The sequence below is a fragment of the Amblyomma americanum genome, chromosome 11 (genome assembly GCF_052857255.1).
Source record: "Amblyomma americanum isolate KBUSLIRL-KWMA chromosome 11, ASM5285725v1, whole genome shotgun sequence".
NCBI classification, from domain to species: Eukaryota; Metazoa; Arthropoda; class Arachnida; order Ixodida; family Ixodidae; genus Amblyomma; species Amblyomma americanum.
In genome coordinates, this window is record NC_135507.1 from 106,721,116 (window position 1) to 106,741,828 (window position 20,713).

Genomic DNA, 20,713 nt, shown 5'->3' on the forward strand with positions numbered 1-20,713 from the left:
GAAGCCTCAAGCTGTGCACAGCTGGATGTTTGCATGTGTTTGCAGACCTGGCGTCTACTTTTTTCACAGAGTCGACACCCCAAAACTGGCCAGTTATTTGTTTTTGAGTGTATTAAATGTTTTTCGGTCGTCTGTAGACTGTGTGAGGGGAGCGCTCGCAAGCTTTGTGTACAGTTTCACCACAAATGAGCCAGCGGCTGAGGCCGGGAAATTTTTGAGCCTTCACGATAAAAACGCACAATACTGTATATGCATTCGCACAAACTTGCAAAAAAACATTAAAGCAAAACAAAAAAGGGCCAAAGAGGCATTGCAGGCAAATTCATGCACGTCGCGTTGCATACATGTCTCATTACCTTTGTCGTTCCCAAAGGACAGTTGCAGATTTTCGGCTGGGAATTTGTGCACCACGTTGCAGTGATGAACCAAATTTTCGAGCGTTGATAGCTGGCTGCTGCATTGGTCGCAGCGAAGAAAAGCTCCTTTTGCCTCCAATTTCTGGACAATCCTCATATGCTGCAGCATGTTCTTCCGCTGAGTGAAGACTTTGTCGCAGACGCCGCAACGTCGACCACGATCGTCGTGATGCAAATCATGGTCACCGTGCTCAGGTTGACGTTCACTCTGGTTTGGAAACACTGACGCCATTCTGTTCAGAAGTGCGCATGCAGTGTGAAAGCGCAGCGCATCAGATGCGCTTTTTTAATCCCGCGCGCGCTGTCAAAAACCTGGGGAATTCCGAGAAAACTCTAAAGAAAAAGTCTGTCTCCAACCGGAAATGACGCCAATAAAAGTCACGTGATTATGACGTTGCAGACGTGACGTCACATTTTTTTTTACCAACCAGCGTTTCCAGCCTACCGACCCGCAATCGCTTGCCATTTTATGCGTCAGATCGCGCGATGAGGCCGCAGCGCGCCATACAGCCCGGAGCTGCAACACCAAGGCCTCAACAGCGCTACGTGATGGTGAGTCTCTTTTCGTTCGCACGAATCGCAGTCCTTTCTGTACGGGTCGGGGCGTTTGCGCGACTACGTTCAGCTCGTCGCAAGAAGAGTGCACGACTTGCCCCAAATCGTGCAACGGCTATTCCAATGTTGCCGTACTGCAGTGTTGCCAGACTACGAAATTCCGTGCCCAGGTTATAGTGTTGCCAGACTGTAAGGTCAAACCCAGTGTGGCCAGACTGCTTCCAACCCCCATCCCCCCCCTCTCCCCGTCTCTCTTGCTTTCTTGCCTCGCTCTCGTGCCATATGTCCGGAACCGCCAAGCGCGTTAGAGCAGCGCAGTTTGGAGCTGCCGTCGCCTGTTCGCCAAGCGAGAGGGCAGGTCCGTGGCGGTTGTCTAATTGGTTTCTTCTGAGCAATGAAATCACGCAACTCAGTTGTCATGTTAGAGAATGCTATCTCGCGCAGGTGGTCACCGTACGTGCTGTACTTGAAATAGCTAGACACGATATGCGCGCATTCGCGCAACTCAGTTGGCGTTAAAATGATGTGTCGCGCAGGCGGGTACACCTGGCGTATTCTGCCCGTGCATGGCCCTAGCGAGCGTGTTAATCGCGCGCTATACTTGTAATAAACACGTTAAAGTGATGTCTCGCGCAGGCGGGTACGCCTGGCGTAATCTGCCGGTGCATGGCCCTATAGCGAGCGTGTTGCGCGGCATGGCAGTGCCGTGCTGTGCTTGAAATAAACTCGATATGCGCGCATTCACGCAACTCAGTTGTCGGGTGATGCCTCGCGCAGACGGGTACACCTGGCGTAATCTGCCGGTGCACGGCGCTAGCGTGTTACGGCGTGTTAGTCGCATGCTATATTCTTCAAATAAACGTGTTATGCACACGTTCACGCAAAATTGACACTTTACCTCGATTAGGCAGGGTTAAACTGAATTACTGCATGGTGAGAACAAAGAAGTCGCAGAATGTGAAGCTTGGTGAGCATTCGAGACCAATGCAGCGGCAGATTACGCCAGGTGTACCCGCCTGCGCGGGACATCATTTCAACGTATTTCAAGTATAGCACGCGATTAACACACAGCAACACGCTCGCTAGGGCCATGCACCGGCAGATTACGCCAGGTGTATATACCAGCTTGCGCGTGACATCATTTGAACGTGTTTATTTCAAGCACGGCACTGCCATTCCGCGCAACACGCTCGCTATAGGGCCATGCACCGGCAGATTACCCCAGTTATACACTCCTGCGCGAGACCTCATTTTAACGTGTTTATTTCAAGTATAGCACGCGATTAACAGGCCGTAACACGCTCGCTAGGGCCATGCACCGGCAGATTACGCCAGGTGTACCCGCCTGCGCGAGACATCACACGCCAACTGAGCTGCGTGAATGCGCGCATATCGAGTCTATTTCAAGTACAGCATGGTACCCGCCTGCGCGAGACATCACATGCAACTGAGTTGCGTGAATGCGCGCATATCGAGTCTATTTCAAGTACAGCATGGTACCCACCTGCGCGAGCGAGACATCATTTTCTAACATGACAACTGAGTTGCGCGACTTCCTTTCCTCAGAAGAAACCAATTAGACAACCGCCACGGACGTGCTCTCTCGCTTGGCGAACAGGCGACGGCCGCTCCAGACTGCGCTGCTCTAACGCGCTTGGCGGTTCCGGCACGGTGGCACGAGAGCGAGGCACGGTGGAGCGAGGCAAGAACGTGAGAAAAAGAGGGGTGGGGGGTATATGGGGCAGTCTGGCCACACTGGGTCTGACAACATTGTAAACTGGCAACCCTGGGAATTTTGTAGTCTGGCAACACTAATTTGGCAGCACTGCAATAGCAGACGACGGGTACATCTCACGAAGCGTGAATTGTTGGGCGAGTTTGTACATGTTGACGTGAAAAAAACCAGCGAGAAAAGACGCAAGACCAGAGGAAGACGCACACAGACTGTCGGCGACAGTCCATGTGCGTCTTCCTCTGGTCTTTTCTCGCTGGTTTTTTTCACGTCATCTCACGAAGCCCTACCGGCCCCGGTACAAGCCAGCAAATGCGGCTGCCCTTTTTGCCTGTGTTATGCATCACTAAGAAGTACTTGCAACTGGGCTTGTTGGTGCGTATTCGTGAAAGACATGAGAGCGCAAAAATGGCAACACGGACGGGTAAGGGAACAGGACGAGCGCTGCACTTTCAACAGGATTTATTCAAGGAAGAGCGTTTATATAGCCCCTGCCCTTATCCATGCTCTTAATTAATCGCAGTTGACAAACAATGGCCTCTCACAGATGTGCATCAAGAAACAGCATTTCACTGCGGCGAAGAACAACTGACGTGTCACTGATGCAATCCGCTTTTTTTTTTTCACGACGCGACTGCGCATATGCGCCCATCCCCTGGCGGCGGTGTCGCGAAACATATCGGAAGTGTCGCGCGCTCCTCTCGAGACCGGCCGTGGAAGTGTAAACAAACCGGCTTCCTACGCGGAGTGTGTTGCTGCAGCCGTCGGGCGTTCAGCGCGACGCATTTGGCGATGCCTACGACATGTGTTGCATACGGCTGCAATGCCCAATGTAAAGGGAAGCAAACTCGGATTTTTTCGCTTTCCGAACGCTTCCCGGGACCGCCTTCGACGCGAAACGTGGATAAAAGCAGTTCGCCGGCTCGACAATCTTGGCCGCCCTTGGGCACCGTCAAGCACGTCAAGACTGTGTGGAAATCACTTTGTGACAGGTACGGACGAGGTACTGTGGTTAAATGCGTGTCCAGTCTATCACCAAATGTTTTATTCATGGGCAGGAAGGCCTCGAATGTCATCGCGGAACCCGACTTCGTTCCGACGCTTTTTGCTTTCTCAAGCAAGAAGGCCAAATGGGCAAGTGCTGTGAGCCGCTTTCAACGTGCGATGGAGCGGACAACGAAAAAGAAGCTACGAGAGCATTCACGTATGGGGCTAAAACTTTGTCATAATCTCCTATGGAAATTTCCTTGTTTATGCCACTACACCCTGACCAATCCCCCCCGTGTGGGTGTGTTTCATGTATTAAGAGGCAGAAGAAGAAGGTGCGCTATGCGTGTGTTCGTATCATATCCATGATGAATTGCTCTGCGTGGTATCGCCGGAATGGCTCAATGCGCGCCTCTCGCGCTCGTATTTATGGGCGCACATGCTTGTTTAACTTATATATGCAGCGGTGTGCTGTGGGAAAATAAAGTGAAATGCTGGCAGAGCTGCCATGTTGCGAGTACGCTTGTGCTTTTATAGCTCGTGTAGCTATTCGGCAGCGCTTGAGCACAACGATTGCTTGTGCAAACTGTTGTCCCCAGTCGTTTCTGTGCTACGGCGTGCACGATGTAGTATGCACCTATCATGGATGGCAGGCATATACTGCGGAAAACGCCAACCTCACTGATCGGGGATATTTCATTGAACATTATGTTCCGAATGTAGCCTTCATCGCTGAAGCGGCGGCCCTTGCTCAGCTGGCGTTCGCATCGCATACCGGATGATCGGAGATACTGAAGAATTTGCTCTTCGGTGGGCACAGCAGCCTGCCTCGGACTTCGCACCCAGCCATCAGTCAATCCTAGAAATCCTCCAGGTACCAGGTGCTGCCCAGGACACACCATCGTTGACAGATTCCAACAAAACGTGCTCCGCAGCGGCACTCAGTCCGGCCGGGTTGGGCGCACAGTACCCTTCCAGTGAGCTTCCAGCGTTGTACGCGAGGTGGCAGCACAGGAAAATGAAAAAGGCGGATAATCACCTCGCTTCTTGATATAGAACGCTTCCACGAGCTCACGTTCTGTCTTATCTTGGCTTTTCAAGAGCACTTTGCAATCCGATAGTAGAGGCTTGCAGGCTATACATTTCTGTTTCGCGCAGGCTTGTCAGTGGTCAGGCAGATGGGCACCTTTCTTGTTTAATGAATTCTTGTGTTCAAGTAGGCGCTCATTAAGACACCGTCCGGTTTGTCCAACGTACACCTTGCCGCATGTAAGCGGGAGCTCGTAAACCACACCTTTCTTGCACCCAACATGTGGAGTTTGGTGTCTGATGGCGCATTCTTGCACTTTTTCTCTCCCAATGCGAGAACACATTCCTGCAAGTTTTCGAGGTGCTGAAAATACCACGTCGACGCCGTATTTATTGGCCACCTTCTTGAGGTTATGAGATGTGAAGTGTACGTTAGGTACAACTTCCGGCCTTGCCAGCTTTTTTTCTTGAGGTCGGGTTTTTTCCTTGCTGCCCTTCAGCTTTTTCAGCAAGGTCTGCGTCACGGAGAGAACCAGGCAAGCCGAGAAGCCTGCTTTCTGCAGCCTGGACACCTGAGATGCAAAGCTGGCGTGCATGGCATGGTGGCAGGACTTCTTTAGTGCGGAGGCTAAGCACTGGGAAGCGATAGCCCTCTTAACAGTCTTTGAATGGTTTGAATGAAATGGCAACAAATATTTCTTGGCGCGTGAATAGTATCGCCTGCAAACTTGTGAAAGGTGACGTTGTGATCTAAAAACTGTAATTGGTTATTACTGCTAGGCAGTTCGTGAGTGAAGGTGGGGCCCATGCTGTTCCGACAAAATGTATCTAAAACATCAGCGACTGCGTCGTCAAAACTGAAATCGCTGTCTGCCAAAAAGACCAGATATTCGTCTACATATCTAAAAACGTGGACTATACAATTCATGCCCAGTGCTTCACTCAAGGAGTGGTCAATTTCAGATAAAAATATATTACAAAGGACCGGGGTGACACACGAGCCAATGCAAATGCCCTTTTTTTGTAGATACGTTTGGTCATTAAAATCAAGAAAAGTAGCCTTGAGATAAAATTCAAGTAATGACATGAAGTTGTTCACATTCAAACCGGTAGCGTTTTGTAAAATCGTGGCTCCGTTTCTATCTATGCAATCACGCATGGCAAAAAAGAGATGTCGATGTGCAAATGAGTCGCCGCAAATGAGCTAGCGGTTGAGGCGGGGAAATTTTTGAAAGTCTTCACGATAGCAATGCACAATACTGTATAAGGTGGTTAAAGTAGTCGAAGAAATCTGCACAAATGTATACAGCAGCCAGTGTAATCAGAACGACTATGAGAGAGACAGTAGAGCGCACCAATGGGTCATTTCATCAGTAACAATAGGATCAGTGTAAAGTGTAACGATGTGTAGGTAGTGGCCGCTGACCTGGTTTATGAGAAGAAAATAACTAGAACAGAAAGAATGGGGTGGAGTGCATATGACGTTCTCTCAGGTCATGAATGGCAATTTACCAATATCCCTCAAAAGAAAAGTATACAACAGCTGTATCTTACCGGCACCTCTCCTATGGAGCAGAAACTTGGAGGCAGAAACGTTGAGATCGGAAACGGTAGGAGTGAGTGTGGGAACAAATGCGTGTTAATGACATCCCAGTCGAAATCAAGAGGAAGAAATGGGCTTGGGCAGGGCATGTACTCCCAAGGCAAGGTAACCGCTGGTCCTTAAGAGTAACTGAGTGGATTCTAAGAGAAGGCAAGCGTAGCATGGGGCGGCAGCAGGTTAGGTGGGCGGAAGAGATTAAGATATTTGCGGGGATACGATGGGCTGGCAGCGGACAGGGAGAAACATGGGAGAGGCCTTTGCCCTGCAGTGGGCGTAGTCAGGCTGATGGTGATGGCAAAGGATGTTTCACGGAATAACTCCTGCCACAACAACCCGTCTTGGAGGCCTGTAATGCCTTTTCCGTTCAGGTTCCTTTCAGGTGCACGTTGGCTAGATGGTTTCGTGATTGTCGTTGCTTTAGCACCTGTTGGTCTCGTCAGCTCAGAGCTTACCATGGCTGTCTACGGTGCACGAACTCAATTGATGTTTTTTTTACCATTTAAAGCGAAGTGTGGCCCTCCTTGCACCAAGGTTCACTCAATGAGTGAATCTTCGGTCAGTGTGAAGTGACCATACAGCATTCTGTCAAACCCTGGGCCACATCTAGTAGCGCTCGTGGCGCGGAGTTCTGCTGGAGGAGAACCGTCCATAGCATCGATGTCAGGTGCAGCTGAGTTGTTTCGAATTGGTGTTTGTGGTGGATTCAATTAGTGAATATGTTGCGACAGGCTGACGTGCCCGAAATTCAGGCGGCTCTAGTGACAGCGAGCCTGAACAGAAAGACACCAGGACTCGGCGATGTTGCCTCTTCGGAAGAATTTCAGAGTGCAGCTATTGAAGAAAGCAATAGATGAGCATTTACTGGTCTTTAAAAAGATGCACGACTCAGGTGGGCGGACGCCTCAGTTCAGGACTCCCGTGGCTTGCGCCAGTATCTGGACCCGTCGGATGGTGTCCAGTGCCCGTATGATTTCCGTGATGTTGTCAGGTCAGTTGGTTTCTTATGCTACTCCACGGTATGAGGAATAATGTGGACTTACTGCCGTATCAAGGACATATGGGCTGGTATCTGGAAGGGTGGATGAGGCCGTACAAGTACTGGTTGGGGAAAGTGTTTGTATTCCCATCAAGAATGTCGCTTCTTCTGCGGTGAGTGTAATAGTGGGAGCAGGATATTTCCTACAGGTCAGTCTTAGGATTTCTAGCCACGCACCACAGTTTGGTTGTAGAGGGGTGCGGTAGGGGTATGGATCCGATCGGCTTGTTAGCTTGCGAGCTAGATCGTTTCCGCCTCATTGCCTTCAAGCCCTTCATGGCCCATGGTTGAAGTTAACGCTATGGGAGTGGTCTAAATGTGATTTGAGCACGGTCAGTAAAACTTGTTTTGGGGTAGTTGGTGCATTTTCAACCAAGGAAAAGGAGCACCGCAAAAGCATGCAACCAGACAAGAATAAAGGACAAAACACAAGCGCTGACTAACAACTGAATTTTATTGAAGGAAGGCACGCCTTAAATAAGGTGAGCAACAGAGGTGAAAAGAAGGAGAGCGAACAATCCAGAAAGATAGCAGCAAGCCCAAGCAAGCATCAAGACATGAAAAAATCAAACGTTGGCTGGTTTTAAAAAGTCTACCTTTGCTGCAAAAAGTGATAATGAGGGAGTGCTTATGCAAATGTCGCCATATCTCTTAATATAGTAAGCTTCCAGGGTAACACGCGCAGTCCTGTCGGCACTCTTGCCTAGAATCCTAGTCTCAGCCAAACAAGCCACGCATCCTCTGCACTTACGTGCGCAACCAAATGTGCATACTTATCTTTTAACTGACTTAGATTTCTGGCATGTTCCCCCAATCATTCGTTGATGCAACGGCCGGTTTCGCCTACATAAACCTTTTCACACGTCATAGGAATGGCATAAATCACGCCTGTTGAGCACTTTACAAATGCAGTGTCATGTCGTATCTGGCATCCTCTTTTTTTTGGAGACGCAAATGCATGGGCATAACTTTCCCAGCTTGTTGGGTGCCGAAAATACAACGGACACACCATGCCTCTTGGCCACTTTCTTGATGTTGTGCGAAGTCTTGTGCAGGTATGGCACAACCACAGGCTTATCGGCCTTCCGACGGTCATCATCCATTCTTCTTGTTCCAGCCTTCAATTTCTGAAGCAGGGTTTCCGCAACAGTAATCAAGACCGAAGGGGGAAACCCGCCACCAAAAGTCGGAAAATCTGATTCTGAAAACTCATTTGCATCTGATGCGTGCACGATTTTTTGAGATAGGATTTCAAACAGTGTGACGCAATCGCTCTTTTTGCAATCTTCGAGCGTGCCGAGTCATAAGGCAGCAAATCTTTGTCTTTCAGAGAACGTTAGTTTCAAATCTATAGACTGCAAAGGAGCTGCATCAGGAAGTTCATGGGTAAATTTTATTCCGAGTCGATGTTTATTAAAAGCTTCTAAAACTTCGCCTACTGTAGAGGGGTAGGCGAAGGTCGTCTGCCTTTTTAAAAGCACCAAAAAATCGTCAACATATCTAAAGAACCTTTAAAACCACACCCCTCCTATTAAAATACCTTTCTAACTGCTGATCTATTTTTGCTAAAAAAATATCGCACAAAATTGGAGCTACGCATAACAAAATACAAATTCCATTGCGCTGCAAAAAAGACAGGTTGTCAAAGACGATAAAAGTAGATCTCAAGTAAAACTGCAATAAAGAGACGAAATTATTTATAGACACGCCTGATAAGTTCTGGAAAGACACGTCGCCGTTTGCTTGAATGCAATCTTTCACAGCCAACACAAGCCGATCTTGAGGGACCGAATAAAACAGGTCTTGCACATCTACAGAGAACCCAAAGTCAGTATCATCTGTGCTAGCGTGAAAATCCATGACATGAGCAGATTTTTTGGTGAGGAAAGGGTCATTCAAGGCAAGCACTGTTAGTTGATTTTGCAAAAACTGGCTAACATTTCTCTGCCGCGATCCCTCCTCGCTAACAATTGTACGAAAAGGGATTTCTGGCTTATATGTCTTAGCAGTAAAGAAAGCATTTAGGCAATTTCCTCTGCTGTTCTGTATATACCTGGCAAGTGAGCCAAGATTTAAATCATTACAGAAGTTCATGAGCGCACGTGCATAGAAAAGTAAACAAGAGGGCGCCCGTATGTGTATTGCCAAACCATATCCCATAGGCACACTCGAGCAGACAATGCCCAGGAATGCAATCACGTGATGATGAGTCTTTGCTGATCTGGGTTGTGGCTCCGGATCCGCTCTTCCCAGGTGGCAAGGTCTGGGATGCTTTGTGATTGAGCTGACACTCCCACATTAAGGGATTTTGTGAAGTCTTTCTGTGGCAGCTACTGCAGAGCTCAGGCTCCCCAGTGTCTTCATCGTGTAGTATAGAGTACGGACAGAATCTGTTGACCTGAAGCCTCCTCCAGGCCCTGCACTCCTTCGGAGTGCAGGCCTCTCACTTTCTAACTGGAAGTGAGAGTGTTCTGTTATCCAGTCTAAGTGTTTAGGTTATTTCTTTATGCATTGTGAGAGGGTCTTTATTCCCACTCGGGGGCACTTCCAGAGCAGCTTGGATGTATAATTCTCGAGTGAGGCTTTGAGCAGCCTCATTCCCCGAAATGCCCTCATGAGCAGGAGCCCATATGAAAGAGACCTCTCTGCTTGTGAGGTATCTTAGTAATTTGGTGGCTACATTGGAGACCACCTCCTTACAAAAGTTGCGAACAGCTGCCTTACTGTCAGACAAGATGATCGTGGCTTTGGTACTGACACACGCTAGGGCAATGGCAGCCTCCCCTGCCACTAATGCATTTCTTGTAATAATCGATGCTACAGTCACTTTCTTCCCATTCCCATCAACGGCGGTAATGAAGGAGGCGCCATAGGACCCACAGGCTGCATCTCAGAAGGCTATGTTACCTGGCCAGTTCCGGGCAAGATGGTTCATTATTGTTCGAGCTCTATGTCTTCTCATTTCTTTATCATGCTCTGGGTGCATCTTCTTAGGTATACTGGCAATTTTGAGGCTCTTCCTCAAAATGTATGTCTAAGGGGATTAGCTCTACACAGTATACAGGGGTTTCCTCTCGCTCTCCCCTCGGTCATTAAGGATCTGCCTGCCTGCTATTCAGGAGCTAAGCCTCCAAATTTGCGCTTCTCTTACTGCTCTGGCGATTTCTGCACAGGTATTGTGAACTCCCATACTAAGCAGTTTCTCCGTTTAGGAGTATGGTGGGATGCCGAGGGGTCTTTTGTATGCATTTTTTATTAATTTGTCTATTTTTCCTCCTCTTGCTGACTAAGATTCAGAAATGGAGTTGCGTATGCAATCATCATCATCATCCCCTGACCCTTAGAGACCCGTATGTGGCGGGGCATTACATAAGGGAGGAGTTACATCACAAGAATACAACAGGCCACAATCAGTGCGATATACATATACTGGCAGGATATGAAGAGAAAATGTACATAAACCCATTAGGGAGAGTGGCCAAACATATATGGAATGGTAGTAAAACGTAAAGGGAAGAATAATCAAACAAGGTTTCTAAGTGTGACAGGAGCAATTGGCGGAACTTGCATGGATCATATTCGAAGACAATGCATTCGGGTAAAGAATTCCATTCTTCAATGGCAACAGGCAGAAATGACTTGTTAAATGAGTTAGTAGAGCTGTACACACGTAGAATACTCATGGAGTTGAAGAGAGGGCGCAAAGTTCTGAGGGGTGGAAGCAGAATGGAGTCCCGAAGTGAAAGAAAACAATGGTATAGTTTGTGGAATAAAGAAAAACTGGCAATTTTCCGCTTGTGCACCAAAGGCTCTATGTCGAGAGATAATTTTATATTTGTAACGCTAAAGTGGGTGTGATAGTCGGATAAAATAAAGCGGGCTGCACGGTTTTGAATAGCTTCTAGGCTATCAATCAAGTAAGCTTGGTGTGGGTTGCAAATAGGGGAGGCATATTCTATTTTAGTGGGGACGAAAGTATTGTAGGCTAGTTTTTGGATAGAAGGTGGGGAAGAACCGAGGTGCCATCTGATAAACCCGAGTGATTTCGAAGCATCAGCTGCCAGCTTCACAATGTGCTCGGACCACGTGAGGTTGTTGGTGATATGAATTCCGAGATATTGGTATGAAACGACTTGGGAATGGGTTTTTTGAGTTTAATGAATATGCGTAGTTGATGTTAGTGCGCTTGCGTTTTAGCTGCATGTATGTACACTTGGAAACGTTGAGCTGCATTAGCCATGTGGAACACCAGTCTTCAATTCTGCTTAAGTCATTTTGAAGGATTAGCTGGTCTTTTTGCATGGTTATGCGATGGTACAAGATGCAGCCTTCTGCGAAAAGACGAATGGTCGAGGAAATGCCTGCAGGAAGGTCATTTATGAAGATCAAGAATAGAAGTGAACCGAACACCGAGCCCTGTGGGACGCCGGACAAAACCTCAGTGGCAGACGATTGATTATTATCGATATTAGTGTATTGACTATCAGCAGTTAGAAAACAATTCACCCATGTTAAAACCAGAGGATTGGGGCATAAGCATGAAAGTTTGGCTAGAAGGGGCTGATGGGGTACACAATCAAAAGCTTTCGAGAAGTCCAGGTATATGACATTAGTCTGAAAATGACGAATCTAAATTTAGGCTGACATCGGTAGTGAAATGAAAAAAGTTGGGTTTCTCATGAATAACCGGATTTGAAACCATGCTGATGGGGGGAAAACAAGCAGTTGTAATCTAGATGAGAGGCCATGTGGGAATATATAATGTGCTCTAGTAGCTTGGAGGCAATGCTTTTAAAGGGGCTCTGAAAGGCACTCTAATGAAGTTGCAGTATGGCTGGGATGTTAAAGCAGGCTGCTTCACGAATATTTTCCAGCAAGAATTTTTTTTATGCGCTTTGTAGAAGCTGAATTATTTGTAGTTAAATATTGAATTTCAACGTCTTTGCGCCCTTCCCTCTCCTCTCATCACTTTTTGCACGCTAGAAGGTCGGTGCTCCTCTGCCAGCCCCACCACCGTGAGCAGAGCTTCCTTCCTTGAATGCTTATTGGCCGTGGTAGCTGCCCGACGTCTGAAAGAATCTAACCAATGGCCACCTTTCAACTTGTATACGCAGATGCGAGCGATGGAGGAGGGTGCGAGCTTGAAAAAGTCGCCTGAAAGGGCTTGCCAACTTTTGCGCTTGATTGTGGATCTTCTGTTGCGTGTAGAAGTGTACTATTTGGCTCAGGTTTTCATGACAACACAGTGCAGTGACTGAGCGAGTTGATGGGCTATCCTTGGAAGGTGTTTCAGAGCCCCTTTAAAGAAATCGGACGGTAGTTAGAAGGATTGGACCGGTGTCCTCATTTAAAAAGCGGAACTACCCGACTTGAGCTATCCTTGGTGCATTTCAGTATCTTTGAAGGTATATTATCTGGTCCTGGGGCGCTTAAAACCTTAAGCTTATCGATGAGATTTGCAATACCGTTGGCAGTGACAGTAACAGGCGGCATCTGAGAAAATGGAAGCTTTTGTAAGGGAGGGATATTTAAAGAAGGTTTATTGGTAAAAACAGAGAAAAAGTATGAGTTCATTGCCACACTGCGTTGGTCTGATGGAACCTCAGAACCATCATTGTCAACCAATGAAATATTTCGTGATGACCTGTCATCTGGAGTTAGAAGTTTCCAGAATTTTTTGGGTTGGGAGTGAATTATGCTTTGCAGATCTCGATGATAAAATTTCTTTTTTGATTGTCGAAGAAGTTCTCTGTATTCGGAAGGACACTTGAAATACCTTTCCCACTGTTGTGGGCTGCCCAAGTGCTTTGCTACAAAGAAGAGGCGTTTCTTTTTCCTTGAAAGTTTTCTGGGTCCATTAGAAAACCATGGTCTGCTTGCGTCGCCTCGAATGCATACAAGGGGAATGTAGATATCGAGTAGTGATTATAATCTTCTGTTGAATACCCTGCAGGGGTCGCCTGCAGCTTGCAGGCGTCGCGACGGTAAGTGGCGACACCGCGGGTTCCCAAGCATCCGCAGGGACATCCCCGCAAGGGGATGATGGTGAACAGTGCATCACCACGGACCCGAGCACCCGCGCCTCGCCATGCGTGGCATCGCCGTGTCCGGGGAAAAGGGGATCCTGGTGGTTGAGCCGATGCCGAGCGTTTGGACCTTTAAGGCCCCTCGTCGGAGGCAACACGCCACTTTGGCCCCAGCTTCCTGTAGACGGCACCTCCGGCCTGACCCAACGGGGGAAATCGGCAGTCGCCTTTTCCTGTCCTCCTCTACATCTTTTACTTTCCTGTCTTCTTTCTGACTACTGTCCCGTCTCCTCGTCGTTTCTTGGTTTTTCATTTCTTCATGGGCGGCTAGGGTTAACCTTGTGTGGCGAACTACCCTGGGTTTCGTCATATTTGGTTATAGTTAAGGTGTACAGCTGGCGTGGGCAGGACTTGCGTGCAAGTTGCTGTCCCGTCCCCTCGTTGGGCTCCGTGGTGGGTGGCTGGCACCGTGGCTGAAAAACTAAATTTTTTATGGCTCCCCTCCATTCCAAACCTGATCACTCTCTAAAAAGAGGGCAGAACGATGAAGATTTTTTTCAAAAAAGAAAAGTGTCATTCCCAAAATTTCACGTCATTCACAGCAAAGCTGAAGAACAACAAGCAAGACTGATTTCCCCATTCTTGGTAGCAAAGTGCCTGACAGCTACCTTGGGGTTTGGGTATAAGGTATCAAAAATGGCTAGTGGCGACTTACTGCTCGAAATACGTGACACTGTCCAGCACTCGAAACTTGCAAACATTGTATCGATAAGGGAGATTCCTGTCTCCATCACGTCACACCGATCTTTGAACACAGTCCGAGGCGTCATATCAGAAATTGATTTTGTTCACCTCTCTGAAAAAGAAGTGCTTGAAGGCCTTGCCGACCAAGATGTCATAAATGTTCAGCGGATAAAGATCCAGAAGGTTAACAAAGAAATAGATACGAAACACATGATCCTCACTTTCAACACCAGCACACTACCTGAAAGCATTGAAGTCGGGTACCTGAAAATAAATGTAAGGCCATATATACCCAACCCACGCAGATGTTTCAATTGCCAGAGGTTCGGCCACGGCTCACAGAGTTGTCGCGGCCGCAAAACTTGTGCGAAATGCTCCTCGAAGGACCACCAGTCAGATGAATGTGTTACTGCCCCGCGGTGCACAAATTGTGAGGGAGACCATGCTGCATACTCCAGGGCTAGTCCGTCATGGAAAAAAGAAAAAGAAATAATTACTCTGAAAACCACTGAAAACATTTCTTTCAAGGAAGCGAGAAGGCGATAAGCCGAAACAAACCGATTCTCCTTCACTGCGAAAACAACCTTCGCCGATGTGGTGCGTGGGCGCGGCGCACCACACCAGGCTTCGGCACCTGTCCAGGCCGCACGCAGTGGGCCTATGGCAGGGCCATCCGCGCCCCCTGGTGGAGTAGCTGATACTACTCCGCCAACCCCAAAGCAGGCTGCGCAGACCCCCGGGTCAGCGGGCCTCAAGACTTCTTCCCACAGGTCGAGGTCTAACTCAAAAGTCAGCGTGCATCCTGCACGGTCGTCCAGCGCCTTTGCTGAGGCGATGGACACGACCCAGGGCAGCCCCGTGCCGTCCACATAGGATGGACGGCGGAGGTCTTTGGATCGATAAAAAAAATGTGAGGCTCCGAGTCAAGGGGCCAAATCAGTTAATCTTATTTTATCTGCACACACGCACATAACATTAAGAAGGCTTTCATAATACACTGGAACTGCAGAGGTCTCGTAAATAACTAAAACGACATAAAAGACATTTTAAACACAATTTCTCCTATTGCTTTATGTGTGCAGGAAACCAATCTTGGCCCTCAGCACACAAAAGTGCTAAAAAAGTATACTGTCTTCCGCCGTGACCGAGAGGGGGCGAGCAGACTCTCGGGAGGCGTAGGAATCATTGTGCAACCTGGCGTAGCATCTAGCGAGATCACACTCAAAACTAGGTTCGAAGCCGTAGCAGCCACCGTGGTTGGTTACAAAACCATTACAATTTGTAGCGTCTATCTTCAACCACATCTCGAAGTAAGACAGCATGAATTAGAGAGCCTTTTACAACAGTTACCGGAGCCATACTTGATAGTTGGCGATTTTAATGCACACTCTTGTTTCTGGGGCAGTGAGAAAACCGATAGCAGAGGTCAGGTTATTGAGGATTTTATACTATCCAACAATATTTGTTTATTGAACACCGGTAAACCTACTTATTGCTCCCCTAGTTCAGGAAAAATGAGCGTTTTAGATTTGTCTTTTAGCTCTCCTTCAGTTTTAACGATTTTAAATGGGATGTCTTAGACAACCCGTACGGAAGCGATCATCTCCCTGTTAAAATCTGCCTGTCATCCCCACCATCAGTCACTCAGACAAAACCACGGTGTTGGAAGCTCAATTTAGCAGACTGGCAGCTGTTTAGAACAGCAGCCACGTTAAAAATTATTATGTTAGAAAATCTTAATGTAAATGACATAAATGAAAAGTTCACAAATTGCATTCTTTCTGCCGCACGCTTGGCTATTCCCCAATCTTCAGGAATAGTACAACGCAACCATAAAATGTGGTGGACACGAGATTGCAAAGAAGGAAAAAAACAACAAAATAAAGCTTGGGGTATATTTCGCCGATACCCCACTCAGGAGAACCTTATAAACTTTAAAAAAGCAAGAGCAAAAGCGCGGTACATACGTCGAAATGCCGAAAAATCATCCTGGCAGCGTTTCATTTCCTCGATAAACAGTCAAGTCTCTTCGAAAAAAATGTGGGAGGCAGTACACAAAATGGATGGTCGCTACTCTCCATTCACAGTTCCTCTTCTGACTGCCCCCAGTGTACAGACAAATATAAAAGAACAAGCAGACATATTAGGCGAACATTTTTCCACTGTATCTAGTTCCTCTAACTATACAGAATCATTTTTAAAATATAAAAACACAGCCGAAAAAGAAAGACTGCCGATAAAGGGCAGTGCTCACGAAGCATATAATAGCCCATTATTTACACTACAAGAAATTAACAGTGTACTTTCTTCGGGTAAACAAACTGCACCAGGACCAGATGAAGTTCATTACGAAATGCTTGCCCACTTGTCCGAACATGCTGTAGACTCGCTTCTGAAATTTTTTAACAAAATATGGTTATCAGGAGAGATTCCAGAGGCATGGAAAAAAGCCATAATTGTACCGTTGTTGAAGCCGGGAAAAGTACCTACCTCCCCTGGCAATTACAGACCTATAGGCCTACTAAGCGTACTTGCCAAATCTTTCGAAAGCGTCCTTAACGTTAGAATAATGTTTATATTACAATCTCGTGATCTTCTTGACATCCATCAGTGTGGCTTTAAAAAGGCGTGCTCTACAACCGACCATCTAGTCCGCCTAGAGAACACAGTCCAAGAAGCATTTATACACAAGCAACACTGCCTTGCGGTCTTTTTCGATTTAGAGAAAGCCTTTGACACCACATGGAGGTTTGACATACTGCGGGACCTTGGAGACCTCGGAATCCATGGTAGAATGCTAAAATGCTTGAGTGACTTTTTGACCAACCGTTCATTTCAAGTACGCCTGGGTGCCACTCTAAAACTTTCATTCAAGAGAACGGCGTGCCTCAGGGGTACATTTTAAGCACCACGCTTTTTATAGTAAAAATGAATTCCCTAGCAAAAATAATCCCAAAGTCTATCATGTATTCTGTCTACGTCGACAATCTCCAGATTGCTTGCACATCCTCTAGCATTTCATCGTGTGAGAGGCAAATACAGATGACAGTAAATAAACTAATAACATGGGCAGACAGAAACGGTTTCAAGTTTTCCACGCAAAAGTCAGTAGCTGTTCTTTTTCGCTTAGAAGAGGACTGCACACTGATCCCTCCTTGTATGTAAATGAAGTCCCACTGCCAATTAAAGATGAGCACAAATTTCTAGAAATGACATGATAAAAAGCTCACATTCCTACCACACATAAACATACTCAAAAAGAAAGCTTATAAATCTCTGTATATACTAAAAGTACTTTCACGAAAACATTGGGGCTCTGATAGGACTTGTCTTTTACGGATTCATCGCTCTGTCGTATGTTCTACATTAGATTACGGATGCATAGTTTATGGGTCAGCGAGGCAATCGTACCTTAAACGGCTAGACCCAGTACACAATTTAGGCTTGCATCTTTCCACCGGTGCATACAGGACGTCATTGATAAACAGTCTTTATGTGGAAGCCAACGAGCCGTCGCTTACAGAGAGAAGAACCATGCTCACTTGCTCGTACGTTTTAAAAATCCGTTCACTACCTAAACATATCTGTCGCCAAATAGTCACAAAGTGCCCATCTAGAACACTATTTAACAACAAACCATTAGCAATAAGGCCACTTCTCCTGCGTTTTGAAGATGTGTGCAAAAACCTCGACGTAATGGATGCATTACCTGGCATTGCTCGAAGACGTGGTCCACTGCCTCCATGGTTCAATTTTCCTGTAATCTGTGACCTCACTCTTGCACATTTCCGTAAAAAGCGAGCTCCACAGCAACATATATTACAAGAATTTCGTGCCCTTGAAGAAAAATACAGTAGTTTTACAGAATTTTATACTTCCTTAGCTCTCAGACGAAAAGTTGCGCGCCTTTGCTTGTTCCATAAGTTATACTTCAATTTCCCCTATCTCCGTGGTTCCCTCATATCTCCTCCCTTTCGTACATCGCGCCGCCTTTTTAATTCAAATAGCGTCCAACGACTTCATGGCTTCACCAATGCTTTCAACAAGTCCTTCTTTCCGACCGCAATTGAAGAATGGAACCTTCTGCCCGACTCACTAACAAATGTGCACGATGCGACAAGGTTTAAGGCGATGTTGTTAGATCACCTGGGTTGACATGTTGTTTTTTTTTTTTTTTCCTAACCTCTCGCCGACGTGTGTGGTGCTTGTGGCCTAAAGGCATTTTTTACATGCACCGTTCTAACTATTCGCGTTCCTTGCTTCTCTTTATGTTCCTATATTGCATTGTTATATTTTTGTGACCTTTGTTTTTCCACATCAACCTTGTATACGCTCCCCCCTTATGTAATACCCCGACAGGGGCCTTTAAGGGACAATAGATGATGATGATGATGATGATGATGATGGATCAAAAACAGATAGTTGCGTAGGAAGCGCAGTGGTGCGAGGTAATTCGGAGCAAATAGTAAGACTACCACAGTGTTCCTCCATCTTCACCGCGGAGTGCTGCGCAGTATGGATGACCATAGAAAAAATACTAAGTGAGAGCCTCAAAAATGCTGTTATCTACACAGACTCCTTAAGTGTACTTAGAGCTCTCTATTCTAAAAATGCAAGCTCCCCTCTGCTCGGTGACATCATACACAACATAGTAACTGCCACAGCTCAAGGACAAAATATAAAACTGTGCTGGGTCCCGAGTCATGTGGGAATAAAAGGCAATGAGAGAGCAGATGTATGTGCTGGTAAAGCTCGTGGCAAGGAAATAATGAAAGTAAATATGCCGTTTAATGATTGCATGAAATTAGTAGCAAGCAAACTAAGAAAAAAATGGCAGTCGGCTTGGAACAATGAGGTCAAAAATAAACTACACTTGGTAAAACCAGTTTTAGGTGAATTAAGTCGTGTGTGCACCAAGAACGTCTCAAGGAAGTGATCTTATGCCGTCTCCGAATAGGCCACACGCACCTTACGCACAACTTCCTACTAACAAAACAAGACAAACCTGTTTGCCAACATTGTGGAGATAAACTTACGGTTAACCATATTTTATTCTCTTGTGTGGAACTGGAAGAAATAAGAAAAACGTATTTTACTGAATTTTATAATAAATGCATTCGTTTTCATCCCGCGCTGCTTTTAGGAGACGATGCAATTGTTAATATATCATGTGTTTTTAGCTTTCTTAACGAAACGGGATTTCTCAAGAGACTCTAAATTTTTACCCACTGGTTTGTTTGAATTTTAGTACACCTCAGCCAATTTTTCAGGCCTGAGAAGAAAGCTGAGGCTTTTATTTTGGTTGGTTGGGAGCCTCGATGTCCTTCCGCAGCCAAGGAAGGCTACTGAGGTTACCCGGCCCTCTTTCAAGCTTTTACTTGTAGCCATTTATAAAATTTGTTTGTGTTCACTGGGTACTATTAATGCTTGAGGACCGCTAGAGCAAGGATTATTCTTGCATTTCTATAATATTCAACAAAAGAATTTTCCTATACCTTGTTCTTGGCGCATGATGGCCTCAGTTGCCTATGTGCCATAAAACACAACACAACAACACAATCTTCTGTTGAATAGCAACCAATTATGATTAACTGTTCTTGCTAAGGAGCACATACGGAAATGATTGAGGAAGTTGTCTAACTCTGAGATAATACTTGCAATGTCGGCCTTGTTATAGTCTAGGATATGCCTGACTGATGGTTGACGAGTGGCGACGGGCACAGATAAGTTGAATAATAAGGTGCAATGATCGCTGTAGCCAGCAATGCATATTAATGACCGGATAGATTTGGGGTCAGAAGCAAGAACACAGTCAAGAGTATTGTGCCGAGTTGGTATATCAACTTTTTGAGTAAGGTAAGAGTAAGCACTGTATCCAAAAACTGCTTCAATTGGGCGCTATGTGCAGATAATTTTGCCAGTTAACGTCAGGGGAGTTGAAGTCGCCACGAAGTAAATAACTTGCACGGGGAAAGCAGGCCTTGAGGCCCCGTAGCATTGAATACAGTTCGTCAAGGAATGAAGTGTCGCAGTCAGGAGGATGGAAGCATGCAGTTAAAATGATTGTATTAGAAAGAAGTGATAACTTAATGGCAGTAATTTCATGATTTCTGGTCGACAAAAGGGAGAAAGATGGCACATTCGATTTCACAAAAACAAGTACACTGCCCCTCTGCCCCCCACTCTGTCACGCCTGTGGACCGTAAATGATGATGCATCGTGCAGAAGCTCATCATTCGAGGCGTCCGAGGTTAGCCACAACTCAGTTAGTATAGCTATATCTATACCGCTGTCGTTTAGGAAGGCTTCTACAGCGTCTTTCTTGGGAAGATAGCTGCGAATGTTCGCTAGTAGAACAACTAATATTTGATAAGTCGGTGCGAAGTAACTCGCGTGTGGGGACTGCGGCGGTCGGGGGCAGGGTGTGGTGGGGGCCTGTAAGCGGGCGACAATGCCTATAATTGCACTTCCTTGACAGAATTCGTATTTGCATTGTATATGAATTGCCCGTCATTCATGACAAGCTTGTCGAATCTGATCTTAAAGTTGGTGCTCCTTCCTTGGGCGTAAGTGTAAAGCATTTTC

General features: G+C 46.5%; 1 protein-coding gene across 1 annotated transcript in view; it reads left to right on the forward strand.

The window, feature by feature from the left end:
- The first annotated feature begins 866 nt into the window (after window positions 1–866).
- LOC144111361 (WD repeat and HMG-box DNA-binding protein 1-like) overlaps window positions 867–20,713 on the forward strand; it is a 402,955-nt gene continuing 383,108 nt past the window's right edge. The window contains exon 1 of the mRNA XM_077644637.1: window positions 867–968. Within this exon, the coding sequence (XP_077500763.1) occupies window positions 903–968 (66 nt within the window). The 5' untranslated portion in view covers window positions 867–902. The remainder of the gene's footprint in view (window positions 969–20,713) is intronic.